The sequence below is a fragment of the Onychostoma macrolepis genome, chromosome 05, assembly GCF_012432095.1.
Source record: "Onychostoma macrolepis isolate SWU-2019 chromosome 05, ASM1243209v1, whole genome shotgun sequence".
NCBI classification, from domain to species: domain Eukaryota; kingdom Metazoa; phylum Chordata; class Actinopteri; order Cypriniformes; family Cyprinidae; genus Onychostoma; species Onychostoma macrolepis.
Genome location: NC_081159.1, coordinates 21822111 through 21840270, shown reverse-complemented (window position 1 = coordinate 21840270; position 18160 = coordinate 21822111). Strand labels below are relative to the sequence as shown.

At 36.6% G+C, this 18160-nt stretch overlaps 1 protein-coding gene across 6 annotated transcripts in view; it reads left to right on the top strand.

Annotated features, from left to right (window-relative positions):
- Positions 1 to 18160, top strand: part of zmat4a (zinc finger, matrin-type 4a) — an 84028-nt gene that overhangs the window by 47732 nt on the left and 18136 nt on the right. For 3 of the 6 annotated variants that reach the window (XR_009271535.1, XM_058777396.1, XM_058777400.1), the window contains 3 exons: positions 4740 to 4964; positions 6139 to 6207; positions 16838 to 16934. Coding sequence is in view for 5 of the 6 variants with exons in the window: in XM_058777396.1 (XP_058633379.1) it covers positions 4740 to 4964; positions 6139 to 6207; positions 16838 to 16934 (391 nt within the window). In the remaining variant the exon portion in view is untranslated. Of the gene's footprint in view, positions 1 to 4739; positions 4965 to 6138; positions 6208 to 10651; positions 11938 to 16837; positions 16935 to 18160 lie in introns of those variants that run through there. The other 3 variants (XM_058777397.1, XM_058777398.1, XM_058777399.1) reach the window with 3 other exon arrangements.

The following is an 18160-nucleotide window of genomic DNA, read 5'->3' as shown; positions in this document are numbered from 1 at the left end:
CCAGTCTGAACAAGTTGACGCTAGTTGAGGAAAGTCATAGCCAGTCTACAGATTACAGCTGACAGATTCCACAGAAAATCGCATAGTGTATGATGGTCACAGACTCCGATTTTTTGGCTTCTGGCTTTGATTCCATCCAGTCGGAGGATATCAAACATGTTTGATATTTTCAGCCGATTTTAGAACACATATGGTTTTCATTTGTCATGCGTCTCCTAGCAACAAGGCGCACGTTTCTGCGTGAGTTTGTCGTGATCGGAACAACTTTAAAGTCTGGTAGTGTATGATCCTCGGTCATGTAAGTGTATGATGCCTGGTGTTTTAAAAATCTGTTCAGAATTTAAAAGTCGTGTAGTGTATTCCAGCCTTCAGTCTACTTTTTATTCAAAAGTAACAGTAAAACATTTATAATGTCACAAAAGATTTCTATTCCAAATGCATGCTACCTTTTGACTTTCTATTGCTCAAATAATCCTGAGAAATGTATAACAAATAATTGAGCAGCTAAACTGTTTTCAAGATCGCTAGTAATAATAAGAAATGTCTTTTGAGCACCAGATGAGTGTATTAGAATGATTTCTGAAGGATCATGTGACACTGAAGGTTAGAGTAATGGCTGCTGAAAATTCAGCTTTACCATCACAGGAATAAATTACATTTTAAAAATATATTTGAAAAAGAAAAGTGTTATTTTAAATTGTAATATTTTAGAATGTTTCGCCAAACAAGTGGACTGTCATGTGATGTCATGTGAGCAATGTTTTATAATGAGGGTCTGTGCAGAATAAGGCCGGTTTCACGCTGCAAGCATGAGTGGTGCATGAGCAATGCATATTTTCTTTCGGCATGCATGTTAACAAATGAGTGTGTTCACGCTGGGAGCAGGAGTGGCGCATGAGCAGCACTGAAGCGATGGTTTCAGTTTTTATTGCGCTGCTCACGCTCAATTAAAGTGACAGCACTTTTGATGGACAAAATAAATATGATTTCACATAAAAAGTGCTGAACATGCACAGAATCAAAAATATGTATAGAAGATTTACTCGTTTAAACTTGTTTTTAATTATTTAGTTTGGGTAAATTATGGTATTATAAAAAAAAACACTATTGAACATTATTGTTCTATAGCGTAGTATGACTGAAAACAAATTTATAGTTGTCTTTGTAAAGAAATATTTAGCTTTGCTGTGGCGCTGTGCAAACACTTCCAATGTGAATACTTTGTTGATCCTGCAGCTGCTGTAATGATGTATTTACACTGACATGAAGCTAATGCGAAGCTCAAGCTTGCGGTGTGAAACAGGCATAAGAGTATATGGCATTTTAGTACACAAATCTAACAATAAATCAAGACATTCATGCATATTGCATTCTACACACAAAACACAGTGACAGTGACACTCACTATTAAAGCAAGGAACTGCTATTAAGTTGTCACCATGTGACACATGACTCAAAGGTAACAACGAATACAAAAAATGCAGATAATCTAGTAAATAATGTCAAAAAGCTTGGTGACCTTGTATTAAACATGGAATGAAAAACTTGAGTTAAAGCCAGGGATGCCTCGGTCGTGTGTTTATAGAAAACTTTCCTGTTTTTCCTTTTGATGGATGTCATTCCATAAACCCCTGAGCTTGTAAATCAATACTCCAATGTTTCAGTGCCGGATTCTGCTAATATCCATAGTGTTATACTGCAAGAGTCTGTCAGATACTCCAATAACGGCAGCTGGGGCTTAAGGGAGGTTTCTGAATTACACATTATGTGCTTTCCTTTACTGTCACTTTTATTAAATTTGTACTTGCTTTGCACTTTTAACATTTTTTCTTCATAGACAGCTAAGCGTTGCCACACATAAAATGCTATGTAAATTTCCTGTAAGAGGAGTGTGACCCCACTTCAGGCAGGATTAATTAATTTAATGGCTTTAATGCAAATGTATTGTCTTTCATTGTGCCAAGAACTCATAGGCCCTGCAATAAACAATATTTCTTTTACAGAGAATGACCGTCAGTTAAAAATAAACTAGATTAAGCTTTCTCAAAATGAAGTTGTCTGCTCATGTACAGGCGTCCTCTCTTGTGGCAGCTCATTTATCTTCTTTAAATTTTCATCTCATGTAGCATTTTAATTTACGGTATCAAATTTAATTTTTGCAGCAGTGGTTTAATTGCCTAAATTAAATATTGTGTCCCAACCAAACCATGCAATATACTTTTATCAACCCCACTGGAAAGAATGTAAAAAAAGAGCGAAAAACAGATTGAAGGAATAATGCACGTGTTTTGGCAGGGTATAAATTTCCTGGCACAACAAGAGTACTTTTCAGCACGTCTCTTGTTCGCGTCCCAGTTTTTACAGATATGCTAATAAATCAAAGCTTTGTAGGAAGCTCTTTAGCCTCTGCCATAGCTTTTGCAGTCACTACTAATGTAGTTTATATATCAAATCATATATAAAGGTACAAATAGGGCTGAAAAACAGAGTTTGAGTTTAGGGCAGTGTAAATGTATACAAACTCTGTCAAAGATATTGGGTCAGTTCAATCTCACCGCTCAATAATACTTATGAACACTAATAAACTCAGACAGGAAGTGGCTTATTCTTTCCAATTGTCCCTTCTGCCAAAAAATTGATATGATGTCAAGGCTGAACAGAGCTTTAGTAAACATTGTCCATGGCAGAGTGAACAGCCACTGAGGTGTTAAACCTGATTGTTTGGCCTGGCATTATGATTCTCTGGTGTGTTTTGTGTTTATTCTGTCTGCTCTGTGGTGGTGATATCCATGCACAACAGTAAATGAGTAAAGAAGCTTGGCTTTGTGTGTGTGTGTGGGTCAAACTCAGGACTGTCAGAAACAATGCAAAGCATCACCTTCCTGATAAAGTCAGTGGCAACAGCTTGTTAGTTATGTAGCAGAGGACACATTCAAACACAACGATGAATAAAATCTCAATAATTGGGTTGTTGCTGTCAAGATCAGAAATAATTCCCGACAAGAATCACTGAAGTATACTTTTGTTTGATTCACTGGGTTATCCAAACAGTAAAATGTCATCACATAGCTGGGAATAATTTGTTTTGTGAGTTTCCCTTTTGCTTTCTGAGCATGTACTTACAGAAGATCCAAAAATCCTCAAGCTATCTGGATTGCAACCAGGGTCCAAAATCATACTCTTAAAGCACCAAATGAGAGTAAAACTTGGCTTTGGCAAGTGAATAAAACATAATTCATTGCAAGTTGGCGGATAATTTTATTAGAAATGGCAACATTACATGATTTAAAACAGATTGTGTGCCCCTTGTGATGTAAGCAGTAGAATCAAAGCAGCACAAACTGTAAAACCTTAGCCCCGAACCTCACCTCTTCTAACAACTTTTGTTTATCCAGAACAAAGGCATTTTTTCCTCAGAAAACCATGTTGTGACAAAAGTATAGAATATTCTTCATGTTAAGCTTCTAAAACAGCAATTAGAAAAATGTCTGACTTTGTAGCATTTTCACGTCACTGAGAGGTGGAAACAGAAGTGTTGCAAGTGAATGGAATTTGAATGGAAAAATATAAATAGCAATCTATAAAAACATAATTGAAATATAATAACCATATCTATACTATAGATTATTTTCCTCAGGATTCTTGATGAATAGGAAGTTCAAATGAACAGCATTTATTGGAAATCAAAATCTTTTGCAGTGAAAATCTTTTGAAGTGTTTAATGTCACTTTTAATTCATTTAATGCATACTTTTTAATGGTAGTGTATATATATAAAATAAAATAATACAAAATATAGTTTAATGGGCAGTAAGAAATGCTTATGACTTTTATGTACATTTTCTCCAGAATTGGTTAGCAGTAACTTTGTATCACAATTCCAACAAACATGTACAGAGAGTGTGATGGCAATATGGAGGAAAAAAGTCTCCTGCAGTTTGCATTGAATCTCTCCTACAGTATTTATGGGTATGTCCCAGAGAGCACAGAATCTTGGCCATTGCCTTAAGTTTTATATAGCAATCTACAGAATTTACCATCTTGTACCTGGCTGCCAAACTTCTGCTGCCTTACCAAACACACCTGTCCAACATATTTTGCTTTTGCGTTCAAATCTGGTCTTAAAGGGGTCATAAACTGCATACTGTTCTCTGAGGTCCACTTATAATGTTATCAATTTTTTTTTTAATTTCTAATGAAAACATTACTGTCAGATCCGTATAGTTGGCACAGTATCGTCTTTTAGTTTCAGTCTTTCTGAAAATCCTGTGTGGAATTGTGCGTTGTTTGTAAACAAATCCATGGTATTGAAGTGAACAAAGGACCAAGTTCTTACTGATGCAGTCTGAATCTTGATCATTTTGTTTCTGCGTAGACCTGTGTTCGCCTCTCTCGTTATTTACACTACGTGTGTGAATCGGTGGGTGGGGCTAAACAGGCAGTGATGTAGAAGCAGGTGTTGATCTTCTGCAGAGGCAGAGTTAAGCCACACTATTACATCATAGAGTGGTACATTCCAAAACCTATCATTTTGGCAGACTGGCTTCAATATAAGCTGATTTTAGAATAACGAGAAAGTTTTGAGTTCTGAAAATTACAGAAAGTTTTTATAGCACAATGACCTCTTATGTCAATAGATTAAGGGAATTATGATTTTTCAGTTCATGACCCCTTTAAATATGTCAAATATAAAATAAAGCATTATTCTGTTCTAATTCTTGTTCTGCTTTGTTTCTTCAGAGGTGACACCTAGTCCAGTGAAAACACCCTCCACAGAAACCTCACCCGTGAGCTCGACCCGTCAGCACCGGGATTCTGATCGCTACTGTCAGCTGTGCAATGCTTGGTTCAACAATCCTGGAATGGCACAGCAACACTACGATGGCAAAAAGCACAAGAAAAATGCAGCACGCGCAGACCTACTGGAACAACTAGGGAAGACGTTAGACATGGGAGAGATGAAAGGTACAGACACACTTATAAACTCTCTCTTAATGGCTGTTTGGCTGCATGATTAATTTGGCTGTTAGTTCATTAGATGATGAAGCATTGAACTGAATGATAAAAGATTTGTATTGCTTTACTGTCCTGCTGGTCTTTGATGGAAATGAGAATGTTGATTATAATGGCCAGTGCAACTGCCTAGAAATGAATTGGTTATGCAAAATTACATACTCTGTCATATAATTAGGCTTGAAATGACTAGGTGTGATGTCATTTAATGGTAAATGAGGTTTAATGAGAAATGTATTGAATACATGCAAATATTTACCTTATGGTTTTTGTAAAACATTTCAATGTTTTACAATAGTAATTTATTATATTTCATTTAAATAACCCAAGTATTTACAATGGGGTCCAAAAGGCTGAGACCATTCTTCAAAATGCATCTATTTTACCATTTTTCTTATTAAATATATAAAATCATTACAAACTATATTATCAGCAAAACAATTAGAATGTAAAGTAAAAAAAACAAAACAATTGTTTGCCACCTTTTTGCTTGTTGATAGCAGCACTTGGTTCTGTGAACCGAAAGTCCCATAATCAGTGTTCATCAAACATCATAATGGGTTTTTTTGAAAAATCTTATAAACTGTTTTTGGTCTCAGTATTTTTTTGATATTTATTTTTATTTATTTTGTCTATCATGCAGCACAGATATGTCATAAATCTCAGCTCCTTTTCCTTTGATGCTGTGATGTCTTTAAAAGTAACAGCATTGAAAAAGGAATTCAGAGTTGTGTGAATTTTTATATGACCTCTTTGTTACTCAAGGAATGAGAGCTCAATGGCAAACTGTGAGGTCACAAAGATTGACCTATGTTGCTCATGTTATATTTCACTGTGTTCTTTTATTGAAGGCTATTCCCAGCTCAGAGCGGCAGTTGGTGCCGTGGGGCTCACTTCCTCGATAGATTAATGAAAGCGCTCACATAATACAATAAAACTTCTTAATGTGTCTTTTACTTCCCTTGCCTCTTCTCCAGCCTGGGCTCCAAGAGAATAAAAGCAATAGGTTTGTGCGTCCAGAGACTTTGATACAGGCTATTAATTTCTCAGGGATGAAGAGTGTGCTTTTCCATTGTCTCATGACTCACATTATGTCAATGACAATTACAAATAAATTTTCTCTTAGGTGAGAGGGAAAGAGACCAGACCAGCAGTCATTGCTGTGAGGGCTTCCACCTCCTAGCAGACCTATTAGGTAACATGGGATGTTTCAACTCATTAGAGCTATTGAGGTACAGATCAAAGCTTCGGAGAGATTGGCGCTGTGAGACTGAGGTTGGGTTTAGTTTGTTTGGACTGAAGGTTATCCCTAGCTTAGAGTGATGGATGGTGAATTCAGGGCATCCTTGTTAATGGAAGACACGCTGAAGACTTGGCCAGGCTCATAGTGACTATTACTCTGTCAACACAAGATTAAAATGGAAAACAATTAGGCTGAGTGCCGAATGTGAAAATAAACTGCAGATTTTTACTTCACTTGAGGATAGAAGTTATCTACATTTCCCAAGATCACAACAGATTTATGAATTATTTTAAGATTTTATCAAACATCCTCCTTCACATGCAAGCTCAAAGCTGTAGGTTACACTTTAAAGTGGGAGAGTTCACTGATCACTGTTTTAGGTCCACTTTTTCCCTTTAACTGTAAGTGATTTTTGTTCTATTTATCCCAAACTTTGATATAATTTATCACATTTTCTCAACCGTTTTAATAATTGTAACTGGGGAAAAAAGAAAGGAGTAAGGGCTGCTGAAAATTCAGCTTTGCCATCACAAGAATAAATTACATTTTAAAATGTATTAAAAAAGAAAACAGTTATTTTAAATTTGAATAATGTTTCAAAATATTACTATTATTTATTTTTTTACATTGTTGCTGAGCATAAGAGACTACTTTTGAAAACAAATCGTACCAATCCCAAACTGGTAGTAAAGGTGGAAGTTAAAACAAGAGATTAAACGAGAGAATGTGCTAATTCAGATGATACCAGTTCTGTCATTTAACATCAACATGATCGCAAATGAAATTTTCACCCATAATTTTTGAACATTTCTACCTCCAAATGGTTTTTATTTCTTCTGTAAATCCTTTTTATTTCCATTATATGTTTTTTTCTATTGTATCTTATCACGATAACATTTTTTCATATCAGCCGTAAATTGATAATTATCCCGATAAATTTCAAATCTTTAAGTTTAAAGGCAGATTTTTGCTCCTAAGTGAAAGCTGTAGAAACCAGACCATTAATTGTGGCTGCAATATTAATAATAATAATATAATGTATATATGTATTATTTGTTTTTATCTCTTAGAAATGCACATTTGACAGTAGTAACTTGAGTTAGGATTTATGTTCTTTAACAAAAAACAGTAACATCTGCAACATCGTTTTTATATGGTGAAATTTTTTATTTGGTGAGAGTTTTATTAAAATTAACCATTGGTCTTCCATACTAGCATACATTTAGATTATGATAACTACAGTTAAAACCACACATATAGCACCTCAATACCATGGTAAAATATGGTTCTCCCACAATACAATGGTGCAGTTTGTGTTACTACTGTAAATTATGGTAAATTATGGCGATTTGTAGATTAGTATATTTAGATTAGATTAGATTTGTAGAATAGCCTTCTGACTGTATCGTTGCGCACAGTGTTTCACCTGTTTGTCAGCGCTTTCATCTGGCTTTAGTTTAAATCTCAGATTCATTTGTATTCTTCATTGAATTCAAGCGCATCACACTGGATCTCACAGCGCTGTTTAGTGCTTGCGTTACCGAATCTTATCAGCGAGTAAATGCATCTGCTGTAGTAAGCTTGCGCTGAGCTGCCGTTTGAACTTTGAGCCAAGCAGATAAACAAATAGCACTATTTCGTTCCGCTTTTGGCGCATAAACATTATATTGAACGTTTATCGAACTCTTTTTATCATTTTATCGAGGAAAATTATTTCGTGATAATTGCTGTTACCGTTTTACCGTCCAGCCTTATTGTACACCGTGATTTACAACTTCTTTCAGTTTAAATTGGTTTAAGGTCTAACATAGTTATCCTCGGCCTCTCCTATTTATCCATTTTCAGTTTGCATTTACTACCACACACTGTGATTTCAGCATCAGGAAGACCAGGACAAAAATGGACCTTTAGAAATAGCCAGTCGGTATACTGCACCATAGCTGATCTTTCACACACATTTCCTCTTCACTGGGTTAAGGAGGGAAAAATGGATGGGCCAACCATCTCTGCAATTTTCCCCTCGGCTGCCCGTTCTCACTGTCTGCCCTGCAAGGTCTCTCACTAATGTCACCTAGTCATTACTCCAGCCAGGAAATGTCAGCGCAGACACCGCAGCGTTCGGTAGTACGCCTCTGATGGCTTCTCTCCAACGTGATTATCAATTAGTAATGATGTGGCAAATCACCCTAACGGCCAGAGCGAGAGAGAGTTTGGCAGAGAGGGAAATGTTGCAGGAGAACTTGCTGTCTAATTCATCGGGCTGGGAGCTGCTGGTGGCAGGCTCATCTTTCACACAAAGCGTTAGCACCTACAACACTTGCCTCTGTCTTTCTTTCAGTATCCATCCCATGTTTTTTTTGTTTTTTTCTTTAGTCTGCTCGCCTTAGATTTTTCTGCCTATTTCTCTGTTTGTATATATCTGTCCCGGGCATCCTTTGAGTGTTGTCTGATGTTCAGAGCATCAGAGAGGGAGGCAGCAGTCACACTTTGAAGACTGCAACATCATGAAATATTCATAGCTTTTCTGTTGAGCACTATGTCTGCGTGATTTCTCATGAATGTGTGTGTGTGTATCTGTGAGTGCATGGCACGTTTTCTTTTCCTACTGCTTTGAATTGCAGCACCTTTTTATTTACACAAAGGGAGGGCTAACTGTTGCTTCTGTGTTCTGTAGATTTTTGGGAGGGTGAACATCAAGTGGGTCTCCTGAATTTTTCTAAACTGCAGAAATGGGGCCACTATCCAGGCGATACCAGTTGAATGTTAAAATTGGTTTACACACCCATGAACTTAAACTGTATGCAGTTATTGGTAAAGGTGATGATGACTGACAGAAAATGTTGGAAGTCGTCTTTTCTTCGCAACTATCATGATGTATCATGATGCTAAATATAGCCTTAAAAAGGACAAAAATACATAATCATTTAATACATTTCTATCAATTATTGATCAAAATAAATTTATTTCAGTCAGATAGAGGGATGTTATATATAATTGTTATATAGTATGATTAATGTATCTATGTATATACACATTCATCATTCATGACATACATAATTATTAATATTATTATTATTATTAATTTTTTATTATAATTGACACCTTTTTTTGGAGGTTATCTCTTCTTTGTAACTAGCATGATGTACTGATCAGATTTTAATTTAAATGTATAACACAAATAAAAATGGTAACACAGGGTCTCTTAACTAGTTTCTTATTAGCATGCATATTACTAGAATATTAGCCATTTATTAGTACAAATTAAGCACATATTAATGCCTTATTCTACATGACCTTATTCTACATCCCTAATCCTACCCAATACCTAAACTTAACAACTACCTTACTAACTATTAATTTTTAAAATAATCAATTTGTTGAGGAAAAAGTCATAGTTAATAGTGAATAAGTGTTCCCTATTCTAAAGTGTTACCATAAGAATAAATACACAAATAATTTAATACATATGATATTTGAATTTCTATAAATGTATATATTTATATAATATTTATTAAATATATTTTATATATTTTTACTTTTACTATTGCATAGGGTTTTTCCCTCCTTTTATCTCCTCTTTATATTTATTTTGTCTTTTGTGGCTTTTTAGGACTCTGTGCAGTAATAGGTTTCTAAAGCCTGTCAAATGTTAGTTTTTCAGCAGAGAACTGAAGAGCAGACCTCATTTAATGTCTCTTTGCTCTTCACTCTTCTCATGTACGAGTGTGTAGTTGCTATTTTCACCCTCACATTCATCCAACCTGTCCTTTTAACACTTAACATTGCACACTGCACAAAAACTCAACTCATTAGAGGGCCAATCCATAGTCATTTTGAAGGAGAGGCAGCAAATTGGGATTATTTTCCTCTTTCTCAGCACTCCGTGGAGGACGTGGAGGAAGCCCTTGTGATTTGATCCGGCATTCCAATGTGTCCTGTTGGAATTATACATAGTGGCCTTTTTTAACATTCTGTCTCACACAGCTATCATGTAACTATCAGCTATCACAACATTTTATGTTTTCAAAACTACAAAAATAATTCAATCTCTGTGCTCTTTTTACTAATGCAAAACCTGAATAACAACAGAATGAGGTTTTCATCATATTTTCAATAAAACAGCATGCTAACCTGCTTTTAATCATGGTCTCAAACAGTTCTTTTATTATTGGCATATATTTAGCAATGCAGTGACCAGAATGAATGTTGAAAGCTGGACTTTAGTTAATGCTTTGGTTTGCCTTTGAGGAAAAGAGCTTTAATTTCAAACACTTTATCAATCAAGTCTGCTTAGCTGTCCTCATTTTAACAGAGAATGCTGATATAATTCAAACTGATATGATTTCAGAAGTGATTATGGCTCTTTTCTCTGAGTTTTTTTTTTTTTTTTTTTTAGTGTCATCACCAAGCCAATCAGGCGACGCCTGTGACAAATTCCATCTATCCAAACACAGTCCTGCTGGTTAATTGGAAAGACAAGTTTGGAGATATAATTTGGCTCGTCTGGTAATCAGCATCTTCACTCCGAAGGACTGTGCAATTACATTCTTCCTGCCTAGTGCTTCAGTGTACAAGCCATTAGTCTTACGTGCCACCCTGAATCCAATCGAGGAGTGTTGGTGGTTATTGCGATTTCATGCCAAGGTGACATGTTATCTGTATTCTTTTAGGCTTTGTTGAAATTATATTTTATTGTACTGGTAAGACGTTAGCTCTTGTTTCTAAAATGATTTTGGAAAGACTTAAAAAGCAGTACTTTATTTTTGTAGCTTCTATGTCCTGGAAAAAGATCTAATTTAAGACATCTTGCACCAGCAATTGTCAGAATTTATTTAAAGGATATAGTTCACCCCAAAAATAAAATTCTGTCATCATTAACTCATCCTTATGTTGCACTTTCTTCTGTAAAACACAAAAGAAAATGTTCAGAGGAATGTTTTAACGGTCTTTACACTCTGCATCTTTACACAGCTGGTACAACGGCTGTCACTTAAGATGGTATCCTTTCAAAATATGTGCACTTTAAGTTACTAATATGCTACATATAGGAGTAAGTTTGTTTTCTGCAGAAAAAAAGAAAGTAAATGGTGGCCAGAATAAACTGTATAAGGTACTTTTATCACATAATTGAGATACTGTAATTATTAGTATGTAAATGTAATCAGATGCTAAATGAATTGTGTTGTATTGTATGTGCACTGCTAAATATGGGCACTAGCCATGGGCTTTTTCAATTTGATATGGTTGATATATTTTCTTCTGGAGCAGAAGTGGATCAGTGTTTGCTGAATTACCCACCATTTATATGCCATCTGCGTGTCACTGTACATATATGGGCATATTTTTCTCATTCATTGTTGTTTAGCATATTTTTGCTCATGTTTGAATTCACACAGCAGAGCTGATGACAAATTGAGGCAGAAACAGTGTCTATTTACAGTGCAAACATGCTTGAGTGGTTGATAATGTGCTGAATATGAGAGGATGTTGTGAATATGACCTCTGCCCTCATGATCACTGCCCATGTAAATGATGTAGTAGTTGGAACACCTTATCCTTTACAGAATCATACTATAATAAAACATATGCTTGGGTTTTCTGGCTCACTGAGAGAGTCAAAGTGAGATCTGTGCTGTACCATCAGGAGGACAGATGCCTGGAGGTAAAAATAGATGAACTAGTGTTGCCTTAAAGTTCACAAATGATCAACTTGCCAGAGAGTTTGTCCTATTGAGGCAAGATTGAAAAAAAAAAAAAAAAAACATGTGGGCGTGCTAAAGCATTTTTCTAATTAGTAGTAGTAGTTTGTTTAGCGAGGCTGCATTTCTGATTTCATGATTTCTGAAGGATTATGAGACAGAGAATGAGAGTAATAGCTGCTGAAATTTAAGCTTTGTCATAACTGAAATAAATTACATTTTAAAATATATTCAAAAAGAATATAGAAATTCATTTTTATATAAAGAAAAAAAAAAAACGTTCTAAACAGCTGACTCCGACATTTGAATCTCACTGTATATAAAGAAGGAAATGAAAAATGGCCAATCACCTAACTTTTACCTTAAAAAAAGTAAATACGTAGCTAAAGCCTGTTTGAAGCTGAGTCCTATAGCACCTATAGTTGCTACACATTAGTGTCTGTTGAAATACCAGCTGTGGTGAGTGTGTCCTGATTATTGATGGCAAAACAAATTGAGTCTTAGAGTGTAATGGTTAGTGACTAATAGTCTAACTATTATTCTAACTAGTTTAAGTTGGATAAACTGTAGGATCGACAGATGGGAATCTCAGTAAGTATGTCCCGGAGCATGTCCCAGTTCAGTGGTGTTATGATCCCTGACGGGACCAGAAGCCTGAGGTGATAATATCCCTGAAGGCATCATTAAACTTTATCGTGCTCTAGGAATTCTGAAAGCTGTGTGTTCCATTCCATCTACTTCACATTTTTATTCTGAATAACACTCTCAGCCAAATGGTCAAAATGTAATTCCTAATGTATAGAAAAATGATTTCCTTGAAAATTCTACATTTCTTTTTAACTGAGTCTTCATCTGCATCCATATGTGAAAAATTATTTACAGCATATATATATATATATATATATATATACAGTGAGGAAAATAAGTATTTGAACACCCTGCTATTTTGCAAGTTCTCCCACTTAGAAATCATGGAGGGGTCTGAAATTGTCATCGTAGGTGCATGTCCACTGTGAGAGACATAATCTAAAAAAAATCCAGAAATCACAATGTATGATTTTTAACTATTTATTTGTATGATACAGCTGCAAATAAGTATTTGAACACCTGAGAAAATCAATGTTAATATTTGGTACAGTAGCCTTTGTTTGTAATTACAGAGGTCAAACGTTTCCTGTAGTTTTTCACCAGGTTTGCACACACTGCAGGAGGGATTTTGGCCCACTCCTCCACACAGATCTTCTCTAGATCAGTCAGGTTTCTGGCCTGTCGCTGAGTTTGAGCTCCCTCCAAAGATTCTCTATTGGGTTTAGGTCTGGAGACTGGCTAGGCCACGCCAGAACCTTGATATGCTTCTTACAGAGCCACTCCTTGGTTATCCTGGCTGTGTGCTTCGGGTCATTGTCATGTTGGAAGACCCAGCCTCGACCCATCTTCAATGCTCTAACTGAGGGAAGGAGGTTGTTCCCCAAAATCTCGCAATACATGGCCCCGGTCATCCTCTCCTTAATACAGTGCAGTCGCCCTGTCCCATGTGCAGAAAAACACCCCAAAGCATGATGCTACCACCCCATGCTTCACAGTAGGGATGGTGTTCTTGGGATGGTACTCATCATTCTTCTTCCTCCAAACACGTTTAGTGGAATTATGACAAAAAAGTTCTATCTGACCACATGACTTTCTCCCATGACTCCTCTGGATCATCCAAATGGTCATTGGCAAACTTAAGTCTGGCCTGGACATGTGCTGGTTTAAGCAGGGGAACCTTCCGTGCCATGCATGATTTCAAACCATGACGTCTTAGTGTATTACCAACAGTAACCTTGGAAACGGTGGTCCCAGCTCTTTTCAGGTCATTGACCAGCTCCTCCCGTGTAGTTCTGGGCTGATTTCTCACCTTTCTTAGGATCATTGAGACCCCACGAGGTGAGATCTTGCATGGAGCCCCAGTCCGAGGGAGATTGACAGTCATGTTTAGCTTCTTCCATTTTCTAATGATTGCTCCAACAGTGGACCTTTTTTCACCAAGCTGCTTGGCAATTTCCCCGTAGCCCTTTCCAGCCTTGTGGAGGTGTACAATTTTGTCTCTAGTGTCTTTGGACAGCTCTTTGGTCTTGGCCATGTTAGTAGTTGGATTCTTACTGATTGTATGGGGTGGACAGGTGTCTTTATGCAGCTAACGACCTCAAACAGGTGCATCTAATTTAGGATAATAAATGGAGTGGAGGTGGACATTTTAAAGGCAGACTAACAGGTCTTTGAGGGTCAGAATTCTAGCTGATAGACAGGTGTTCAAATACTTATTTGCAGCTGTATCATACAAATAAATAGTTAAAAAATCATACATTGTGATTTCTGGATTTTTTTTTTTTTTAGATTATGTCTCTCACAGTGGACATGCACCTACGATGACAATTTCAGACCCCTCCATGATTTCTAAGTGGAAGAACTTGCAAAATAGCAGGGTGTTCAAATACTTATTTTCCTCACTGTATATATATATATATATATTCACCGTGCAAAGAGTCAACATTCCATCTAATTTTTTCCACTTGTGGTTCCTCTATTCCCATTCGGAGGATATTCTGTGCTAACGGCAATAAATCTGAGGCAAGGGTGACACAGATGAGAGAGACTTCATAAGAGATGCGTACTGGTCAACTCTTCATTGCTCATGTGTTTCGTGGGCAGTGCGACAAGCAGAACGGATGGCTAACATTGATGGATGCCTGGGCGGTGCTCCATTATTTCACCTTTTCAAAAAGCATTTGAGAGGCGGCCTGTCAAAAGGCCAGCTGGGAGTCACCAGAAGCTACACGGCTCTGCCACATCCTCTCAATGTTAGTACCCAAGAGTGTGTGTGTGTGGGGAATAAAGCAAGTGGTTGTATTTATCCCACTAATAAAATATACCAGCTAAACTAAACAGTTGACAATATGGTCAGCTGAATCGGTACCCACAAAACTCAGCAGACTTTTTATGCAGAATTATGCAGAAATTTCTGCCCAAAAAATCAGTGCAAAAAACACAATAAACATATGCAAATTCTTTCTGGGCCATCAGCCTGAGACAAACCATGGGCACATTGTACAAATGTTAAACTGCTGAAGTCAAAAAATATTTGGTTTATCACCATGTGTCTAGGAGCTTTAAAAAGTTGTGGAGGGAAAGGACTTTTTTTTTTTTTTTTGCTGTGCTTTTCAGTTTCACTGTTTCTGATATGATTAGCAAGTTTTAAAAACTCCTGCTGGCTGGACAGTGGCAGAAATAATCAGACTCTTGGGTATAACACAGATAGACACAAGGAAGACTTTGTTCCTGGTCTGTCAGTGTCAGGTTTTTTTTTTTTTTTTTTTTGCCAATCTACTGTAATACACAGCAAGTGCATATCAACAGAGGCAGCAAACTCTAGATGTATGAGAATGAATAAAATTAAGCATGATGATGAATCAACAGTACAACATTAATTTCTCCGTGCCCTTCTCCTGCAAATGTTGTTTATGGGTTTAACTCAATTTGGAGAGGAGGAGATTGCAAAGGCCATTTTTCAGCTGCAATATCATTAGTGCAACATGACAGCAATTATACGGGACGCTTAATCCATAACGGGGGCGCAGGCAGGAAACAGCACTGATAGAGCCAAAGTGCTGCTGTGTCACGTTAGTAACACGCTTTTTGCTGTCCAGAGTCAACACACAAATAGGTAGAGGAGGGTAACTGTAAATAGTGATGCTACTAACTTAACTACATTTTTTAGTAGTGCCAAGAGGTAGAAGTGTGACAGAATGCTATATTACTGTATTTTTTGTCTCATTTTATTTTATAGCAGACAGAGCAAGCTGAGGCTGTGATCAGACATGCTCTGTCTTTTTTTGTCATATATAATAAATACACTTGTTTATGTAAACAAATGAGGTTTTGAGGTAGTGTTTTTTGAATTAGTAATATAAATATATAGCTTTCTTGGTTGTTTAGAATCTAACTTGAGCATAAGTTCAATTTAATGTTAAAAGTATCATCTGTTTATAAACTACTTAAAATTATAAGTAGCTTTAAAGTTTTAAAGTGGCTTCTCCATTGAATGATAATATGAAGTGTTATTTCGTTTCGGCCAAATTTCACTCCACTTATATTTCTTCATAGCTGCACAAGACCGTCACAGTTCGTGGCTTCCCCTCTCTTGTCCTTATGGGTGCAACAACATCAGTATCCCAAGCTGCATTACAAGCCACATGGCCTTCTCAAATATTTATAATGTCACTTGACACACACACACACACACAAGAACAGAGGAACTTGTCTCCACTAAGGTCCCCCTCCCTAGACACGGATCGCATTTCATGTAGAGATCTTCCATTGTAATTTCATAGTTGTTCTTAAAAACACAAATAAATAAATAAAAAGGCTTGACATTTCTATATTTATATCTCTTTAATTGATTCTCTCTACAAACACATTCCCTCAGGGTACGGTAATCAGGAGAGTTGATCAGGCAGAACCGCGAAACACAGCCGAGCAGTGACCCGTGCTGAGCCCCGGCTGACTGAGAGAGATAGAGACCAGCGTTATCTTATTCCCCAGTTAGTCCTTCTGTTCTCGGGAATGACATGATAAGGCTTTATTGACCACTCTGTTTTCAGCTTAGCATGGTGCAGAGGCCGTGGACAAAAGATAGTCAAAGGATATGCATGTAATGTTATTTTTTATGATTCAACCCAAATATAATAAAATCGTTTTGTCCTATAAATGATGATGTCATTGAAATATATACATTATGAGATTTCACAGCTGAATATTCTTGCTATGACTGTCATGCTAGATTATGTGCATTTGAATTTGTACTTGCTAAAAACAAAATTTGTGTGTGTCTCTTTTCTGTGTAGGTTTAAAACGCTGCTACACATGTGATGTCTGCAGTGTCACACTGAATTCAGTGGCACAGTATCATGCACACCTGCAGGGATCCAAGCACCAAAACAAGTAAGCGCCAACGTGCACCAACATGTCTTTTATTTAATTTATGCATTGTGTTTTATATGTATTTAAATATATATATATATATATATATATATACATATATATATATATATATATATATATATATATATATATATATATATACGCACACATACATAAAACATAGAGTTGTTGCAATTGTAACTCTACTAGGTGATGAGGATAATAATACAAACAGAGCGCAATAGTTTAGTTTACTAGACAGATTTTCTGGAAGTATTGGTAGGTTCCAGGGCATTTTTGAATGTTCCTAGATTGTTATTGAATTTTTGGACTGTTCTTCTTTCAGTTGTCCCTAAAGTGGAGTTTTTGTTCTCTTTGATATAGCCTACTACCTCTTATTCTCGCTCACAGTCTTTCAGACCTCTGAACTGGCAGTCTGACTGTTTGTTCAGAATTTCCCCCTTCTTTAAACACTCTGCTCCAAGCGTGTTTGAAGCAATTACTCCATAATTTTGGTGCTGACCCCAGTTCCTCTGTTTACACACACATGCGGGTCATTAGCTGTGCAAACATTAGGAGCACATCCAAAATTGAGATTTTAGTGAGCACTGAGACTAGACTCTCAGTCAGCTCTCCATCACTTATTAAAAATCCTTCTCCATTGCTCCTCACTAGACAAAATCTACTGCTCTATAACTCTGAGCCCTGTAAAAAAAAAAAGAAAAAAAAAAAAGCCTGACTCCATCTACATAGCTGTCAGATGTCCAGCCCTTTTATCACCCTCTGCCGTCATATTGGATGTCTTCCCTGTCGTGTAGTCCAGTAGCATATGTTTTGGGGGTGTACTGTTCTGCACTCTGCCTGCTGATCCTTATGCAGGTGGTTTGTTTTGAGTGGACCACCTCAACGAGTTGACTGATTGAGATACAAATACACACTGTCACACAAACATATAACCAAACACAGAGAGCATGCTGGCATGCTGCATATAATAATGGGGCCCTATGATTTCTGCAACACAGGATTTGGCAAAATTTTAATAAGTGTTGTTCACTTAAATCACGATATGGAATAATGTCTGTGAATATTAATTAGTGAAAAGACATGTATGTTCTGTTTCATCTACTACACATTTGTGCCATTTTCATTAAAGGCACTCCACATGAACTTCATCTCCGAAGCGGCTTTGAGAGTTCACTTCACAAACATTTCATTTGATAAAAACAATCATCAGATATACGCAGAAA